Raw genomic sequence first — 16353 nt, 5'->3', positions numbered from 1 at the left:
TGATGACTGCTGGCAGTGACCTGGAACGTCAGTGATGGCACAGTGGAAACCACAGAGCCACTGATGTTGAGGGGGTTTGCACTTGAAGTTTACCACCAGACTCATCACTATTGGCAATGAGGCCTACCACAGTCATGTCATCTGCAAACTTGAGGATCTTCACAGCTCGTTCCTTAAAAACACAGTTATTGGTGTAGAAACTGAAGAGAAGGAGTGAGAGCACATAACCCTGTGGTACTCCAGTACAGAGGGTCCAGGGGTCTGATGTGTATTCTCCAAGCTGCACCTGCTGTCTTGTTGCTATCACCATTATTGTAAAGAAATCTGAGAAGGTAAGTTTCTCTACAGTCCACCATTTTACATGAAACCACTCTGAAAGACTTTGTTTAAATCTCAACAATTAAATTACATAGAAAGTTAGAAAATTGGTGGGATTAATCTTTAAGGTTAAGTTTTAAGTTTTTCATCACCTGTAAAACTACCTATAAGAAACCGCATAAAATGTTGCTATAACACTGGCGGTATTTGAAGGTAAAGTGATGTACAGGGATTTTACACAAATATTCAAACAGAAAATGTGTTTCATACAATCAACAGTTGTACAGAATAACACTCTTTGTCCTGTTGGAACTCTACAATGTCTCAAAATGCATAATAAAAGATTGCTAGAGAGAAAAGCTCCCCAAAAGTGTCCTGTTTGTCCTTTTAGCTGTGATGTTTGCTGTGAACAGTATTATTTTAGCTTGTTTCGAGCGAGATAATTTATGTCTTCTGGAATTCCACAAGGCTGCAATTAAAAGGGAAAAACCCCAGAGAATCTATTAAAGAAACGGCACCGAATACTCCATTTTTAGACAGGACAAACATGCAAGGGATGTTGAAGGGGGAACTGAGACATCTGTCTGATCTATTTTCCACGTCAGGAAATAGCTCAGGCCTTGTCTGGGCCTTGTCACTGGATGTGCACAATGCATTAAAACTTTTAACTGTGTATGGGCCAGGAGATATCTTGCAGTAAGTCATCTATCCAATATCTCAAAACCTCTTTCTTCTTCCAAGGCAGCTTTAGTTTTGCTAGCCAAATGTGTAACAAAGAATGTAAGAGATCATATATCTGTGAAATAAGAACGTTTAGATGCATTAACCTTTACAATATGTAAAAAGGAGTAGAGATTTGACAACCTTCAATGACGTACGAGCTACTCTGCTTCTGATTCATTTAACTTTTGTGTTACGTGGAAACAAGTGGAGATTTGAGCACAAATGATGAATCTGCATCAGTGCGTGAAATCAAGCGCCAGTGTACCAGTACCTCTTTTAAATATCATTTACATGAAGCATGCCCTAATTCACGCAGAGCTAATAAAATGACAGCATTCAGTGGCTCATGAACCAATGACTGAGCTCGTAGGCAGAGTTTAAGGTCAAGCAGTGGGTGCACTGCTCCCTATACTGACTAAACCTTATAGTGTTACATTTATGATGACTGGAAAGAATAAAATGTGAAATAAATAAAACGTCTTATAAAAAAAGCATTGAACTACACAGACGTCCGGATCCTATCACAACCACTGTGAACAGGTTTGACTCAGTAAGTTTCACTAGAGCAGAGCATGTCACACTAAACCACTCTGAATCACTGAATTCACATTTTAACCATTTAGTTATGCAAAAAATGTGAAAAATCAATGGAATTCCCCTTTAAGTGTATTCATATCAACCCCTAAGTGTACACATATCACTTTTAGAGCAGTCTTATACAAACTTGACTTTTAGTGAATGAAATTACACTGCAGGTCTCTTAACCAAATCAAGGTGACCTGATACTTTTGCACTTTTTAAACCTATTGTAAAAATCTGAACATTAAATATCATTTGGTTCTTTCTTTCTTTTTTGTGCTTGCCTGAGCACAAATCTGAAAAATAATGTTCAAATCAATTAAACCACACAACATAAAAAGTGAGATTTTATCATTAGTTTACCTGTTAAATCACACTTAGTCACAATAGAATGTTTATTTTTAACAAAACAACAGAACATTCATTGTTCTAAAACATGAACGGGTTAAACGTTCTAAAATTGCTTTTATTTAAGCATGCATGTACAACATCTCAAAGAACAATTCATTCCCTTAAACAGTCAAATCAAAACTTAGAAATGGACATAATCGGCAGGGTTCAACTTGTCTCTTGGCTCACTGTGTCATCTCTGATCAAATGCCAGCTGGATGACAGTTATCAGTACTGTATGCCAGTAAGCAGACGCAGTGACCAAAGAAATAACTGGACCAAGACGGCTAAAGATGTAGGTTATAATGGTTGAAATTCTTTCAGAGGTATGATTTTTGTTATAACCATTATACGGGCATGCAACAAATAAGTGCAGATAAAGCAACGTACAACCAGCGCAAACCACACTAGCATTATCCCCTTTAGCTGAACGGCTGAATTCAAGGGTGTTTAAAATGAAAATAAAACACAGAAAATGAAAGACCCTCATTCACCTCCTGCCGTCTGGTCTGTTGCATCTGAAGTAGTCAACTTTGTTTTCAAGAAAGCAAGCATGAACGACTAGACAGTCTGTTGGAGTCAGCCTTAGCATAACATAGACGCCAGAGTGATTGCCACACTTCCTCTTAGAAGCCTTGAGGCCTGACAGTCAGAGGCACAAGTGTGTGGGATGCATGTTTGAGAAAAATGCCATGAGAAATTTAGCGGCACCGAAGTTGGCTCCTTGTCTGAGTTTCCCACTCCACCTTAAATTATGCAGCAGGAACATTCAGCCTCCTGTACAGGTGTCAGAATGTATCTGCTGCTCCAGTTAAGGCAGAACGAAACATTCTAACAAAAAGCTGTCGAATAAGAAACCAGCTTCATTCTTGTGGAGATTCAGATGTAAAACAACATTTAGCACTGTTTTGCGAGGACTGTGGCCTGCATGGCTGGTGTTGGAAAGCAATACAGTCACTGGTTTAATTACGTGTTGTTGTTTTTTTTGTTTTTTTTTGTATATTTTAGATTTATTTTAGTTATTAAAAAATGGTTCTTATTAAAAAGTGAAGGGACATGTGATAATAATCATAAACTACTAACATACAAAAGCATCTTAAGAATCTTGAATGGTTTTATTTGAAAAGAAATATATACAGTGATATATACTGAAATCATCAGAAATTTTAATTATATTGTGATATAATTTTAGGCTATGCCACCTGCATCTGTTCATCATCTCTTTTTGAAAGTGTGGAATGAATGTGTCAGTCAACTGCAGCATGTAAGTCAAAACACAACCACAAATGTTTACCCATATGAAGATGTCCCAACATGTGTTTGTCCACATGTAGATGAGTCAAATATTTAGAGATACATATTCAGTCAAATGTTTACTATTCCTTAGTCTGTCATATTGTTTGTGAAATATCTGGTTGGATAATTTTCGTAACTGCTATGATAGACACGAAGGACTGGTCCATTTTATCCTCTTGACCTGCATGTGAGACATTTGTTCTTTCTTTTCCATCAGCTGGTGATGTTACAGTAAATATGGCAGCCCCAAAACCTAAAATTGTTATTTATTATAGAGCAGAATTAAATTGCTGTAGTTTTATAGCACTCTGAAATGTATTGTATATTAAAAATACTGTACTTAGTTGTACAGTAATTTTATCATAGCATACAATACAGCATGAAATACTTGCTAATTGCTGGCAGTAAGCTACTGTCATTTAAATAATAAACCTTTTACAATGTGGTTTATTGTCTCTCTTTGAAAGTGTAAAATGAATGTTTAATCAATTTAAGATTATAAGTCAAACCACAACCACAAATGTTTATGTCACATTTTGCTGCTTTTTGCAGTTTTATTGCAGTTTCCACACAATCTTCATGGTTTCTTCACAGCAAAACAATTCATAGATGCATAATTCATCAACACCAAAGTCCATAAATATAAATATGTTATTACTTTCACAAACATCTTTAACACAAAGCTTTCAATAAATAGTAGAGTGCATTCAGCTCATTTAAAATGCTTTAAGCAGAAAAGTACTGAGCAGAAATGAGCTGTGTGTTTATGAAATGAGAACATCAGGATTCTCTGAATCAAAAAAATCTGTTCTTTTGATGCAAAAGAGTATTACAGTCCAGCTGGTCTTGTGATTCTCACTCACAGCTTGTCCCAGTGAGTGAAGTATGGAGCATAGTTGGCTTTAAACTTGATGAAGGTCGTGATGAAGGGCAATCCCAAAGGGCACCAGTCTGTGCGTTGCCCAGGGCAGGTCATATCCACAGTGGTCCTCCTTGGTGCACCTTGTGGAAGGTGTGGTACAGCCAGGGCACCTTGTGGTGCAGCAGGTGCCAGACGAAATATTGGAAGTCAAAGAGCAGCAGACAGGACGCCAGTCCCCAGATGACTTCCAGAATCCCAGGTACCTCCACTGGGTAAACCACAGGCCTGCAGTACCAGTGCAGCACACTGAGTGGGAAGATGTAAACCGCATGGTTGTAGAGCGAAAGAGCTGGATCTTGTAGCAGCTTTTTGAATGGGAACATCTGAAGCTGTAGCATTTGTATAGAGGCTGTAAGCCACACCTTGGATCTTTTTTTGATCTGCACAGAAAGACAGATAAAAGACCTTCCAGTGGGAATTTCCAGAATCACAATGCTTTTTTCACCTTTTTTACATTCCAAGCCAGGTTAAACCATCAGAAAGAAAACGGCTCTATTACTGGAAGAGCTTTCCTGTGAAGCGGGAATTGAGACAGGATGGCAAACACTGCCATGTCCTTATTTATTTTTTTTGGGCACGATTTTGTGTTTTTAAGGTGCTGTGAAATACCAGATTTCAATGTTGTATTATTGCAGTATATGAGATCTTTATTTCAGTAGTTTAAAACAAAAGCACAGTGTACTATGTATGTCTTTAAATGGAACATCGAATAATAGCAGTATTAGTTTATACCAATCTGCATTACAATAAGTACATAAGCATTTGTACTGTATTGGCATGCAGAAATGATCAGTATTATTGTAATTTTCTATTTTTATTCTCATAATTGCTCATATAAGGGCAGCATGAAGGGCCTAGTTACAGAGAGTGAATGCAAAGCCTCTCAGCAGGACTGTTAGGAAGAAGAGGAGGTTGTAATCACAGGCCTTTTGATAAGTATTAACCTCTTGAGGAAGTCATGACTTTGATCATTGTTTTACCATAAATTATTGTTGCTCAACCTGGCTTCTGGAGAACTAGTTCAATTTCAACCCTGATATTAGTCACACATTTCCCTTCCAAAGGGGAGTACCATTTCTTTAAATATATCTGCCTATTTCAATATTTCAACCAGGGGTCAGGATGTCTACAACATAACACATACATTTTATTTGCTATACAAAACAGCCATGTCTACACACCTTCTGAATTTTTCTACATTATATTGATAATATTTTCTTAAAATGTCCTGCATACAGCTCTCCACCATGAATACTTTTTACAAATACATTTTAGGCCAAGAAATAGGCGGAGTATTTGTGACCATTTTGTGTAATAACGTTTTTGTGAGGGAGCTTTTAGAGGCATTAAACTCCGTAGACATCTGGTTCCTATGACCACCACTGTGAACAAGTCTGACTCAGTAAGTTTCACTGGAGCGCAGCATTTCACACTAAACCACTCTGAATGACTGTTCACATCTTTTCTTTAATTATGTGAAAAATCTGTGGAATTCCCCTTTAAGTGTACTCATATCACTATATACCAACAGTCTTATTAAAACCTAGCTTTTTCTTTTCAAATTTCAAATTCACTTCTTGGTTGTAGGTAGGTTAGCTATCGCAGCTAAGTTAGATAACAGCTACTGTATGTCCCTAATAGATTTTGTTGTACAGTTTGTTGTAACTCCATGGAGATAATTGCAGAATTTATTAAACATGAAAGTAAACACAAGCAGTCTTGCCAATACTTTGTGGGGTTTTAGCTGCCCATGTAATTTGACTGCTGTTCTTTTACAATCCCACATGTATCAGTTGTGAATATGCTGCCTAGTGCCTGATATATTATTTTACAACTGTAAAGTCAGTAAGTCAACAATGAGCTACTTCACATCAAACCACTCTGAATAATTTTTTTTACATTTCAGCGACTGAAGTATGCAGGCATTTTTTGGAATTCTCCTTTTATCGCAGAGGGTTAATATGACCTGCCAGATTCAGGGATGTTCTTTTACTTCCACAACTGTTTCCAGATGATGTCAGTTTATTATTTCATGTTAGAGATGGCAAAAAAAAAATTGGATGCCCCTTTAAACATTTGAAATAGAATTACAAAAGGCATTTTAAAGCCAAGACACAGTTCAATAAATATATTTGCAAGCTACTAGCCACTGTTGCCAAAACTGATTTTATATGTAATTTGAATTGATGTCTGACCATTCTTTCCCCCTTTTTGTAGGTAATCACCAGTGCTCTTGTGTGATGAGGCAACGCATCACCCATCACCAGAGACTGTCTATGTATGTGTTTGTAATACTTACCTGAATACCTACCTGTAATACTCACCTGTTGTCTGTTTCATAGCAGAGTCAGCAAAAGGGAGGCAGAGCAGACAGAGCTCATTCATGAGTGTGCCGGAGGGCCCACGGCTAGCTCATGGGAGGGGTGATGTCTCCAACCTAGGTCCTAAAAAACAGAGTGAGACAGGTTAACAAATGTGCGCACTGTAATGAAGCACCTGTACCAGTAATAATATATTTTAAGGCCTTATGATACTGGTTATGACTTTGTTTACCTTTGTTTTAACCCACTCTTATAGGACAGCAACACCCCTGCAGAGTGGAATGGATTAGCTCAGGTGATTATACTTACCTGTACTACCAATGAGTCGGATTAACATTTTACCCGCTTTTGTTTGAATTTGCAGTTTTTCTTTTGTATATCTTCACATTTGTAAACAAATCACTCTCCGTTTGAAAAGAACAACTCAGAGTCGTCCTATCTTCAACCTGCAACTGCATCCCACTTACCATTCAGTCACAACCTACCCGGTGACTTTGTGTCAGACAAGTCAGACAAGGCTGTGTTCACATCACAAGCTTTATTGCTGCATTCTGATATTTTACTAGATTTGTAAGCAACTCATATCTGTCATTGGTGTGAATATACCTCTGCCCCAAAAGGACATGTATGCACACATTTTACAAACGGCTGAACACTGTACATGCACACATTTTCCAAATGGCCAAACACTGAATATGTATCTCTGCAGAAAGGACTTGACTGTTGCAACATTCTTATTCTATTTCAGCTCTACAATTGAAAGGTTATGTTCATTGTGTTCACTGAGAACATATAGATGTGCTAAATAATTAAAGAGAGATATTCAGTCAAATGTTTACTATTTTGCAGTCTGCAATACTGCCTGTGATGTATCTGGTTGGTCAGAACTTCTGTTGATTTCAAATTTTCATAATGGCTATGATAGACACCAAGGACTGGTCCATTTTGTCCTCTTGACCTCATGTGAGAGATTTGTTCTTTCTTTTCTGTTAGCTGGTGATGTCACAGTAAATATGGCCACCCCAAAGCTTAAAATTCACTTTTATTATAACCAAATGACTCCAGATTAAACGTACACTGCCAAACAGACTATAATTATTTGATTTACAGACTATCCCTATTGTGTCATTTAATATTTTCTTTTTAAATACTTTAAATTATATATTTGATCATTAAGTACTGAAATGTATTATTGTTCTTTCTCACCTGAAAATGTATAGGTTTTATATTTAGATCGTTTTCTCATTCACATTATTGTCAAAATACATTGTTCCTCATAACTTTATTGTCTAACTATTCAGGAAAAAAGGACCTTGACTATTTAAAAAGATTAAAAAGACTTCAGCAATTTCAGGTTTAATTGTTTTGTATTGACTGAAGAACAAAGACATTATTAATTGTACTGCAAAAATGAGTTATTTTTTGCAGTTGCTTGATATGTATTTTCTCTGCTGCAAATTAACAAGTAAGTATGTAAAAAATAAAATGACTGCGTTTCATTATACTTTAGGCTTATTGCTGTTAGTTCTACTGGACCATTAAGCAGATTGTAATTTATTATACTGCATGACAGAATTGCTGTAATGAGTTTTATAGTACTTTTAAGTGTACTGTAATTCATTACATTGTATATTGAAAATACTGTACTTAGTTGTATGGTAATTTTATTGCAGTATGAAATACAGCAGCTTGTTGGCTAATTGTTGGCAGTAAGTTACTGTTATATTAATGATAAATCTTTTATAGTGTAGTATATTGTCCCTTCTTGAAAGTGTGAAATGAATGTATGAATCAACTTGAGTTTGTAAGTCAAAACACAAACACAAATATTTACCTCATGATTTGCTGCTTTTTGCTGTTTTATTTTAACAGAAAAACAAACATACTTCAAGTTATAATATATAAATAAATATGAACATGTTAATACTATCAACATATTTAACGCAAGACATTTAATAAATAGTAGAGTGCATTTAGCTCACTTAAAATGCTTTAAGCAGAAAAGTACTGAGCAGAAACGAACTGTGTATTTGTGGAACGAGAACATCAGGATTCTCTGAATCAAAAAAGTCTGATCTTTTGATGCAAAAGAGTAGTACAGTCCAGCTGGTCTTGTGATTCTCACTCAGCATGCAGGGTGCCAAACAGCTTGTCCCAGTGAGTGAAGTATGGAGCGTAGTTGGCTTTGAACTTCTGGTGATGAAGGTCATGATGAGGGGCACCTCCATACAGTCCAAACGGCACCAGTCTGTGTGTTGCCCAGGGCAGGTCATATCCACAGTGGTCCTCCACTGACAGCCACATGTTCAGAATGTGGAAGAGCATCTCAGTCATAGGGTGGCAGCCCAGCAACATGGGGTTAATGGCTGCGAAAAAGCCCAGAGACAGCGTCTCCCAAGCCCCAGAATACTCCGTGGTAAGGGCAAAGGTGGACGTGTGCTTGTGGTGCACCTTGTGGAAGGTGCGGTACAGCCAGGGCACTTTGTGGTGCAACAGGTGCCAGACGAAGTACTGGAAGTCAAAGAGCAGCAGACAGGATGCCAGTCCCCAGATGACTTCCAGAATCCCAGGTGCCTCCACTGGGTAAACCACAGGCCTGCAGTACCAGTGCAGCACGCTGAGTGGGAAGATGTAGACTGCATGGTTGTAGAGCGAAAGAGCCAGGCAGTTCCACATCATCCTTAAAGACACCTTGGTCTTCTGCTGGATCTTGTATCTCCTCACCATAGCCACCCTGGAGGACAGCAGGTCCAGCACCACGAAAGGCAGACAGAAGCTCAAGTAAACAGTCAGTGAAAACAGTGCAGGGAAGAAAGGAGACCTCATCCAGGTCTCATACTGTCGGACGTAATCCCAGATGTTCTGTAGCTGGAGCATCTTTGCTGTGTGCTTTAAGCAAGCAGCTGCTTGAATGAGAGCTCTAGGAGCTCTAGCTTTTTTTATAGCTTTTTTTTAATGTGAGCCACACCTCCTATGTCGTAGACATGAGCCCATAAAAGGACTTTGTTGAGGGAGTTTCCAGTGAGGCAAAGCTTTTTTTTTTTTTCCTTTTCTTCTTTTTTTTTTCTTCAAAGCCGTCAGAGACTGAGATAGGAAGTAAAACATAGACTGGCCATATCCTGATTTAGTTTTTTATGGCCTCACAGGCAATTTCTGCGAATGCTACTAAAAGAGGGAGAACACTGATGCGAACTTCCGTAAGAGTCACGAAAGTTGCCAATAACGAGCAGCTTTCATCCGCTCTCATTAGAATACGGTGTATATGATCATTAATGACGTAAGAACGCCTTAACTAACCATGTGAAGTCCCGTTAAATCTTACATAACCGTGTAATGTAATCACGTACATTTAGACATTTCTCTCTGTCTCTCTGAAATCCTCAGCTGCGCATGATCATCTCTGACTCAACTCAACCTGCAGAAGCCCCTTTCACTTTTTTCAGAGTAGCTCAACATCGCCACCTGCCGGCTTTTGTTCAGTCTGATCAAAAGCTTAGTTTAGAATAAAACAAATGCTGTTACTGTTTGTTGCTCAGAGCACTCTGTCTACAAATAAGAAGTAATGAAGCTGTGAGAACTACAACCATCCTCATGCAGATGTGCTGTTATTTTAGTGATATAATAACTTAAGGACATCTAGAAGTACCAACCCAACCTAGGAGGGCAAGAGGTATCAGGGAAAAAAAAAAAACCTCTTTGTAGCTCATATCCACAAACCAGCTGCCACCAACAGAGCCACATATTAACAAAGAAAAAAGGAAACAAAATGTTAATGACTGAAATGGAACTGTGGAAAAAGTCAATTGCTTTATAGTCGTATGGAAGTTTGAACACCCCAGTCAAATAACATGATGTGTTGCTGTTAAAATAAGTAAACGGAGAGCAAAGAATCTGAGACTCCAGAGTCTCTCCAGATCCACCAAGGTCTTTTGGACTCTCCTCTTGAGCTCACCTCACAGGTTTTCAATGGGCTTTAGGTCAGAGAACTGGGATGGCAATGGACTTGTATGTTTCGGATCATTGTCCTGCTGAATGATCCAACTAAGACCCAGTTTTGCCCCAGAGGCAGCAAGAAGCAGCTAGAGTTTCATTATAAATCTCCTGGTATCTCACCGAGCACATAATGCCTTCTTAACAAGGTTTCCATGGCCTTTGAAGGAAAACCATAAAACATCACAGATCCTCCACCATACATAACAGTGGGATGAAGTACCTTTAATTAATTCTTAAATACTTCTTAATTACTTCTTTATTATTAGTCTAACAGTGTATACAGGCATTTTCAGTTGCGTACCTATTTTTGGATCACCATTGCCTAATTTATGAAGGTCAAAACACTTTTACCTCATTTAATTTGTGTTTTCTCTAATTTACCCTATGTTGATGAATTACTAAGGGAATTCGGCCTCTATGGCTCCAAGGATTAAGGCTTAAGAGTTCCTGAAAACTCAAGAGGACTTTAAAAAAGTGAAATATAACATGCTTCAGTTACATTCTGTTCATGGTAATTTCTAGGGGGGTTAGTAATTGTAAAACGGGTGATTTAAAATGTGTTTTTTGATTAAAGTTTTTGTTTTCTTACTTACTTCAATTAAAGGTTACATTTCTGTCATTCATATTTCCAATTGGAAATTAAGCTAATTAAACACAGACATTTTTCCATTACCTTTTTTCATCCAAGTTTTCCAAGTAGTGAAAGTATTGTTTGAAAATATTCAGAAAAAATACCATTTTTAATAATGGTAAAAAAGGAACTAAACAAATGGAACTAGTTACTACAATCCTTTCTTACATTCTTCCTCATTCTTTTTTTAATCAGTTTTAATTTTTTCTCCTGCCTACAATCACAATAGTTGCCCAGGCTGTGCTAATCATTAAAATGTAAGCCCTAGACAAATGCAGATGCGTTTAGAGTACATGATCAACTCCACCCTTGACTGGCATTTGCAGCACATCTTTAAGGTGATCTATAAACAGGCCATCAATGAAAAAAGGAAAGTCAGTTTCGTAGAGTCTTGTTTCACTTGCTCTATGTCACCCACATGTCTATGAACTGAAACTCTGTAGCTGATCATCGTTCTGATAGGAGCTTGAAGAGACTGAGCCTCAATAAGTACATGTTTCAATGTCTTTTTGCTCACACAAGCTTTTATAAGACTGAAATGACAGCAAAATATTTTGTCTTCTGCTTCTGTCTACAATTTTGAAGCCATGAAGCTAGAATATTACTTTACCTGGGAGAAACATGTGACATGAGGACCTGGACAGCATCACTGAGAAGCTGTTGGATTGGGAGACATTTTGTCCCCTAAAGAATTGTGACACTTATTTTAGCATTATGTCATTCATGAGTTACTTGTAAGATGATCTAAAGCTGCTAATTAATACCTCCAAATCAAAATTAAGCAAATACCCATATCACTTAGGAAACACTGATATGGAAGATTTCCTGGAGAAGGTAGAAGAGGATGAAGCTTTCTGAAGCTTAAGAAGAAATTAAAAAAGAACTTTTTGGCTCTAGAGACCCAAACAACATGTCAAATAACATTTGCAGAAGTGCTGTTCAGGCTGGACAGAATAAACAATGACAGGGTCATAAAGCTAAATGACTGATTTGCCCAGCTGAAGCCTTGAAGCCCACTAATGCTGAGATCATAGTGCTTTTGGCAGGAAAAGGTTAAAATACAAGGGAATACTCTCATAAGTAATCTGTTAAATAACAACACACTTTTTGTGTAGGCTTTTTTCTGACAGAGAGAAATATCGCCACCTGTTGGTTTTGGTCAGAAAGTGCCATCACCAAAGTCCAATTTGGGAAAACAGCGTTCCTCAATGCTGCACCAAGCAGAAGCGGGCAAAGCAGCCCAATACCATTCTCAAGTAGAGGTATGTAACGATGGCACAACTTGTGAAGGTAGGCAGTTGAATGGGAGGGCCCAGAAACATCACTCATGACAACTTGGTTTCAAGGTTCCCAGAAGTGCTCATAGTTTATTAAAGCTTCAAAAACACAAATATTTACACTCACGAGAGAACAAAAAATAAAACAATAAAACAGGAAGGAATAACCTTACTGAGCTGAGGATCAATATCTGACTGTTATTCTTACACTCTTGGATCTAAGCTAAGCATGAGTCTGGGGCTGCGAAGCCACACAGAACTCTTCCTACTACATCACCCTCATAGCCGTTCACCCTATCTCTAGCCTGTGGTCTCGCTTTTAAGCAGGTCGACCCTCCCACTCAGGATCTGGGTCGTATAAATCTTATATCTTGGGTGACAAAAGAACAGAATAAGAAACATCACTTATATAGATGCAACATTATAGTCATGGCCATCATAGTCAGTACATATGCGTACACATCTTTTGTTAATCAGCATGCTGTAATGTCTTTTCTTTCCACAGGTTTCTTACGCAGTTCCTCTTCCCTTGGATCATCATGGGCCACTCCAGACCTAGAAAGCAACATGATCATTTGTGCTCCCACTCCTAAAGTGACATCACAACAGATGAGTAAACATTCAGTCTTTACAATGTCCCTTCTTCTTATGCGTGTTCACCATAACAGTCTTCAACAGTCTCTTGAGATAAGGTGTATTAAAAAAGTCCTCATGATGTGTTAGGGCTACCTGACATGATCACAAGGTACTTCAATGAAATACTGACTCAAAAATAAGTAGTAGCTTCCAAAACAACAGGTCAAAATGCTGAATTAGGCACTGTGTGAAGGACTAAAACAAAACTACGTAAAACAAGAAACTGAGTAAATGGAAGTATACAATTTTTTCAGGCCTGACGAACACAATATATTTCTAGCACAGATTGTGCAATTAGAACATAACAAATCTGACAAAATCTGCCTACACCCTAAAATTAAAAGTGTTAAAAAGGGTTCTTTGGAGCAATGCCTTAGATGAACCACTTTTTATTCCCGGAAAAACCTTTCAGTTGTAAACAGTGGATATGTGAGTGTGAAGAATGTTTTTAAAGAAACATAATGTAAAGGTTCTATACCAATCAGGCCTGACATCAGGGCATCAATGCCCCACCAACCAAACATGATGCCCTGCTAAATGGACTAAATAAAAATAAAAAATTATTTATTATTACCATACAAAATGGGGCTAAAACACAACATTTCTGTGTTTTAAATAACTTCTTATGCCTTTGCAGCTGTTTTTAAGCAGCGTGCAGAGCTAAAAACTAACTTCAAGTCGTCAGGTAGCATTTGTGTGGGTTTTTTTCTGTGCTGACCAAGCAATGAAAGATAAGGTGGACCCTCAGTGGAGGAGAGATTAGTGTCTGCAGTCACTGGTAAGCAAAGCTTATGGATCCAAATGATCATAACATATCTAAATGATATAATATGGCTATGCCTGACAACATTAACCAGGTGGCTCTCAGGATTTTGACTGACACTCACAGCACTGTTGCTGCTTTTCAACAAGAAAAAGTGCAACCAGCAGCCTTCAAACAACACAGTTTAAACCCCCAATAAAGGGCTGTGGACCATTTACCTTACTGCCTGCATGTGTAATTCTGTCAAAGAATTCACTCGCTTTAAATGCATAGCCACTTTAATCTGTACATTGTCAGTAGTTTTATTAATCTTTGTGATTGTGCTACTAAAGACAAGTATTGATTATCAGTGCACTGATAATAAATCACACACAACTGCTGATTGCTGCTGTGGACCAATAGATGGTCTATTTTCGCCCACCTCTTTGTTCAATTGTCCTGTGCTGAATGGTTGTATAGTTTTTGTATACTGTACAGAAGAGTTTTTTGTATAGAGTTTGCATTGTTCTATGTGGAATGTAGCACTGTGTCCTGGAGAAACTACATATTGTTCCTCTCTCAACACATCTGTGATGATAATGAAGCTGACTTTGACTTTTTACTTATTGCCCTAAACTACCAGTGGACCTACGTATGTATTCTTTAAGTTTTAATATGTAAGTTGAACATAATAACTTTCTGTGAAGGAGATTTTAGGGGCATTAAACTCTTCAGACATCAGGTTCCTATCACCAACACAGTAAACAAGTGTGAATTTCACAGCAAACCACTCTGAATGACTTCAGAGTTAGTTTACATCTTAGCAAATGAATTATGCAAAACTGTTGGACAAACAGACTGGTTCCACAACAGCAAACGAGTTAGACAAGGCTGCATACTATCATCATTCATGTTGAACCTACATGCGGAACATATAATGATGACTAGAGGAAAATGAGGAATCCAGGAAACAGGATTGGCATAAAAAACATCAGTAACCTTTGATATGAGGATGTTTATAAATCAGAAAATCAGACCTGAAGGCCCTCATAAAGAAAGTTAAAGAACAAAATGAAAACATGGGTCTTCAGCTCTGTATGAAAAAGACTGAGGTTATCACAACAGGAAAGACGGCCAACTTTACCACTGATGGAGAAGATGTGGAAATGGCTGACAGCTTTTGCCCTCTTCAATCCATTATTAACAACAAAGGATCCAGCACAAGGAAAACAAGGATACAGAAGCTTGAAAAGATCTTCAAATGCAGAAACAGATTGTCTCTACACACAAAGATCAGAACTGTCCAGGCTATACGGCCTTTCCTGTGCTTCTTCATGGATGTGAAAGCTGAAATATATAAAGAGCAATACAGGAAAAATAGTGATGCTTTTGAACTCTGGTGTTGGTAAAGACTTCTGAGAGTAAGCTACCTTGGACAGCAAAGAAAACAAACAAATAGATGCTTCACCAAATCAAGCCTCACCTCTCACTCGAAGCCCACATAACCAAACTGAAGCTGTCTTGTTTTGGACAAATACTGAGAAGAACCAATTCATAGGGAAAGACCACAATACTTAAAACAGTCAAAAAAGAGTAAGATGATGACCAGCAACAAGATGGATGGATACAGTCACAGGAATGACAATCCAGCTAGTCATTTATTGTTCATTTGTACATATATTTAGAGCAATTTGTTCATCTAATGTTTTAAAGTGTTTGGGCCTCAAGCCTTGTGGACTAAGGCTCCTCAAAGCTCCTGGCAGTCAGAGGCCCATGGGCAATGGCCCAGTGGCTTGGTCAGTAATCCATCTCTAGACCCCACCCCATATAAGACCATGTCCTGTACTATATATCACTGAAAAGAAATTCAAAGATTTCTGTTTCCTTTGTACTATCCATTTACAAAATGGTGCTTTTACTCTCCGAACTAAAAATATCAGCTTCTTATTCTAATTCTTCTGCATACATGAAATTTGACATATTCATACCTAATCTAACTCTGAAGAATATTACAGAATAATTTATTGATATAACACTAATAGCTAGATTTGTGCTAGATTATGTACTTCAAAATGACCTGAAAAGTTTTTTTTTTTTGTTGTTTTTTTTTTTTTCTTTGAAGCAGTGCATACGATTTCAGCAACTCTCTGGAGAGTGTCCTCGCAGTGAAAGACAAATTTTAACTCTAACATTATCCATAGGCTGGAATTTGTGCATATTTGAGTACATAATGTATGATTTGCATGCCTGGAAAACTTCATAAACAAAAAAATGTAAGAACATAAACTTGCAAAAGACTGTCAATGTTCAATTGATTGTCAGATTCAATGTGATGTCTGTTGTCTTTAACTACTCTACTCCTAAGTAGAGGAGGAGGTGCAGTGAATGTCTCCATGAAGAGGAAACGCCGAGTGCACGAAAAACAAAACTTACGGGGATCGGAAGAGGTCATGTTTTTACATGCTGACATCCTGTATATACTCAATGGTAGATCTAAAGAAACGCGAATGGTTTCGGTTTCCATT

General features: G+C 37.8%; 1 protein-coding gene across 1 annotated transcript; it reads right to left on the bottom strand.

The window, feature by feature from the left end:
• Positions 1 to 8387: 8387 nt before the first annotated feature.
• ch25h (cholesterol 25-hydroxylase) lies at positions 8388 to 9478 on the bottom strand. The gene has a single exon (XM_036571754.1). It carries the CDS (start codon positions 9424 to 9426, stop codon positions 8671 to 8673), a length of 756 nt encoding a protein of 251 aa, XP_036427647.1. The 5' UTR covers positions 9427 to 9478; the 3' UTR covers positions 8388 to 8670.
• Positions 9479 to 16353: the final 6875 nt, after the last annotated feature.

This window comes from Colossoma macropomum, unplaced genomic scaffold (assembly GCF_904425465.1).
Source record: "Colossoma macropomum unplaced genomic scaffold, Colossoma_macropomum, whole genome shotgun sequence".
NCBI lineage: Eukaryota > Metazoa > Chordata > Actinopteri > Characiformes > Serrasalmidae > Colossoma > Colossoma macropomum.
This window is presented reverse-complemented; position numbering and strand designations above follow the sequence as displayed.

What these genes read in the sequence shown, in the direction of transcription:
- ch25h (XM_036571754.1), bottom strand. Translation starts at nt 9,426, where the DNA reads ATGCTCCAGCTACAGAACATCTGGGATTACGTCCGACAGTATGAGACC.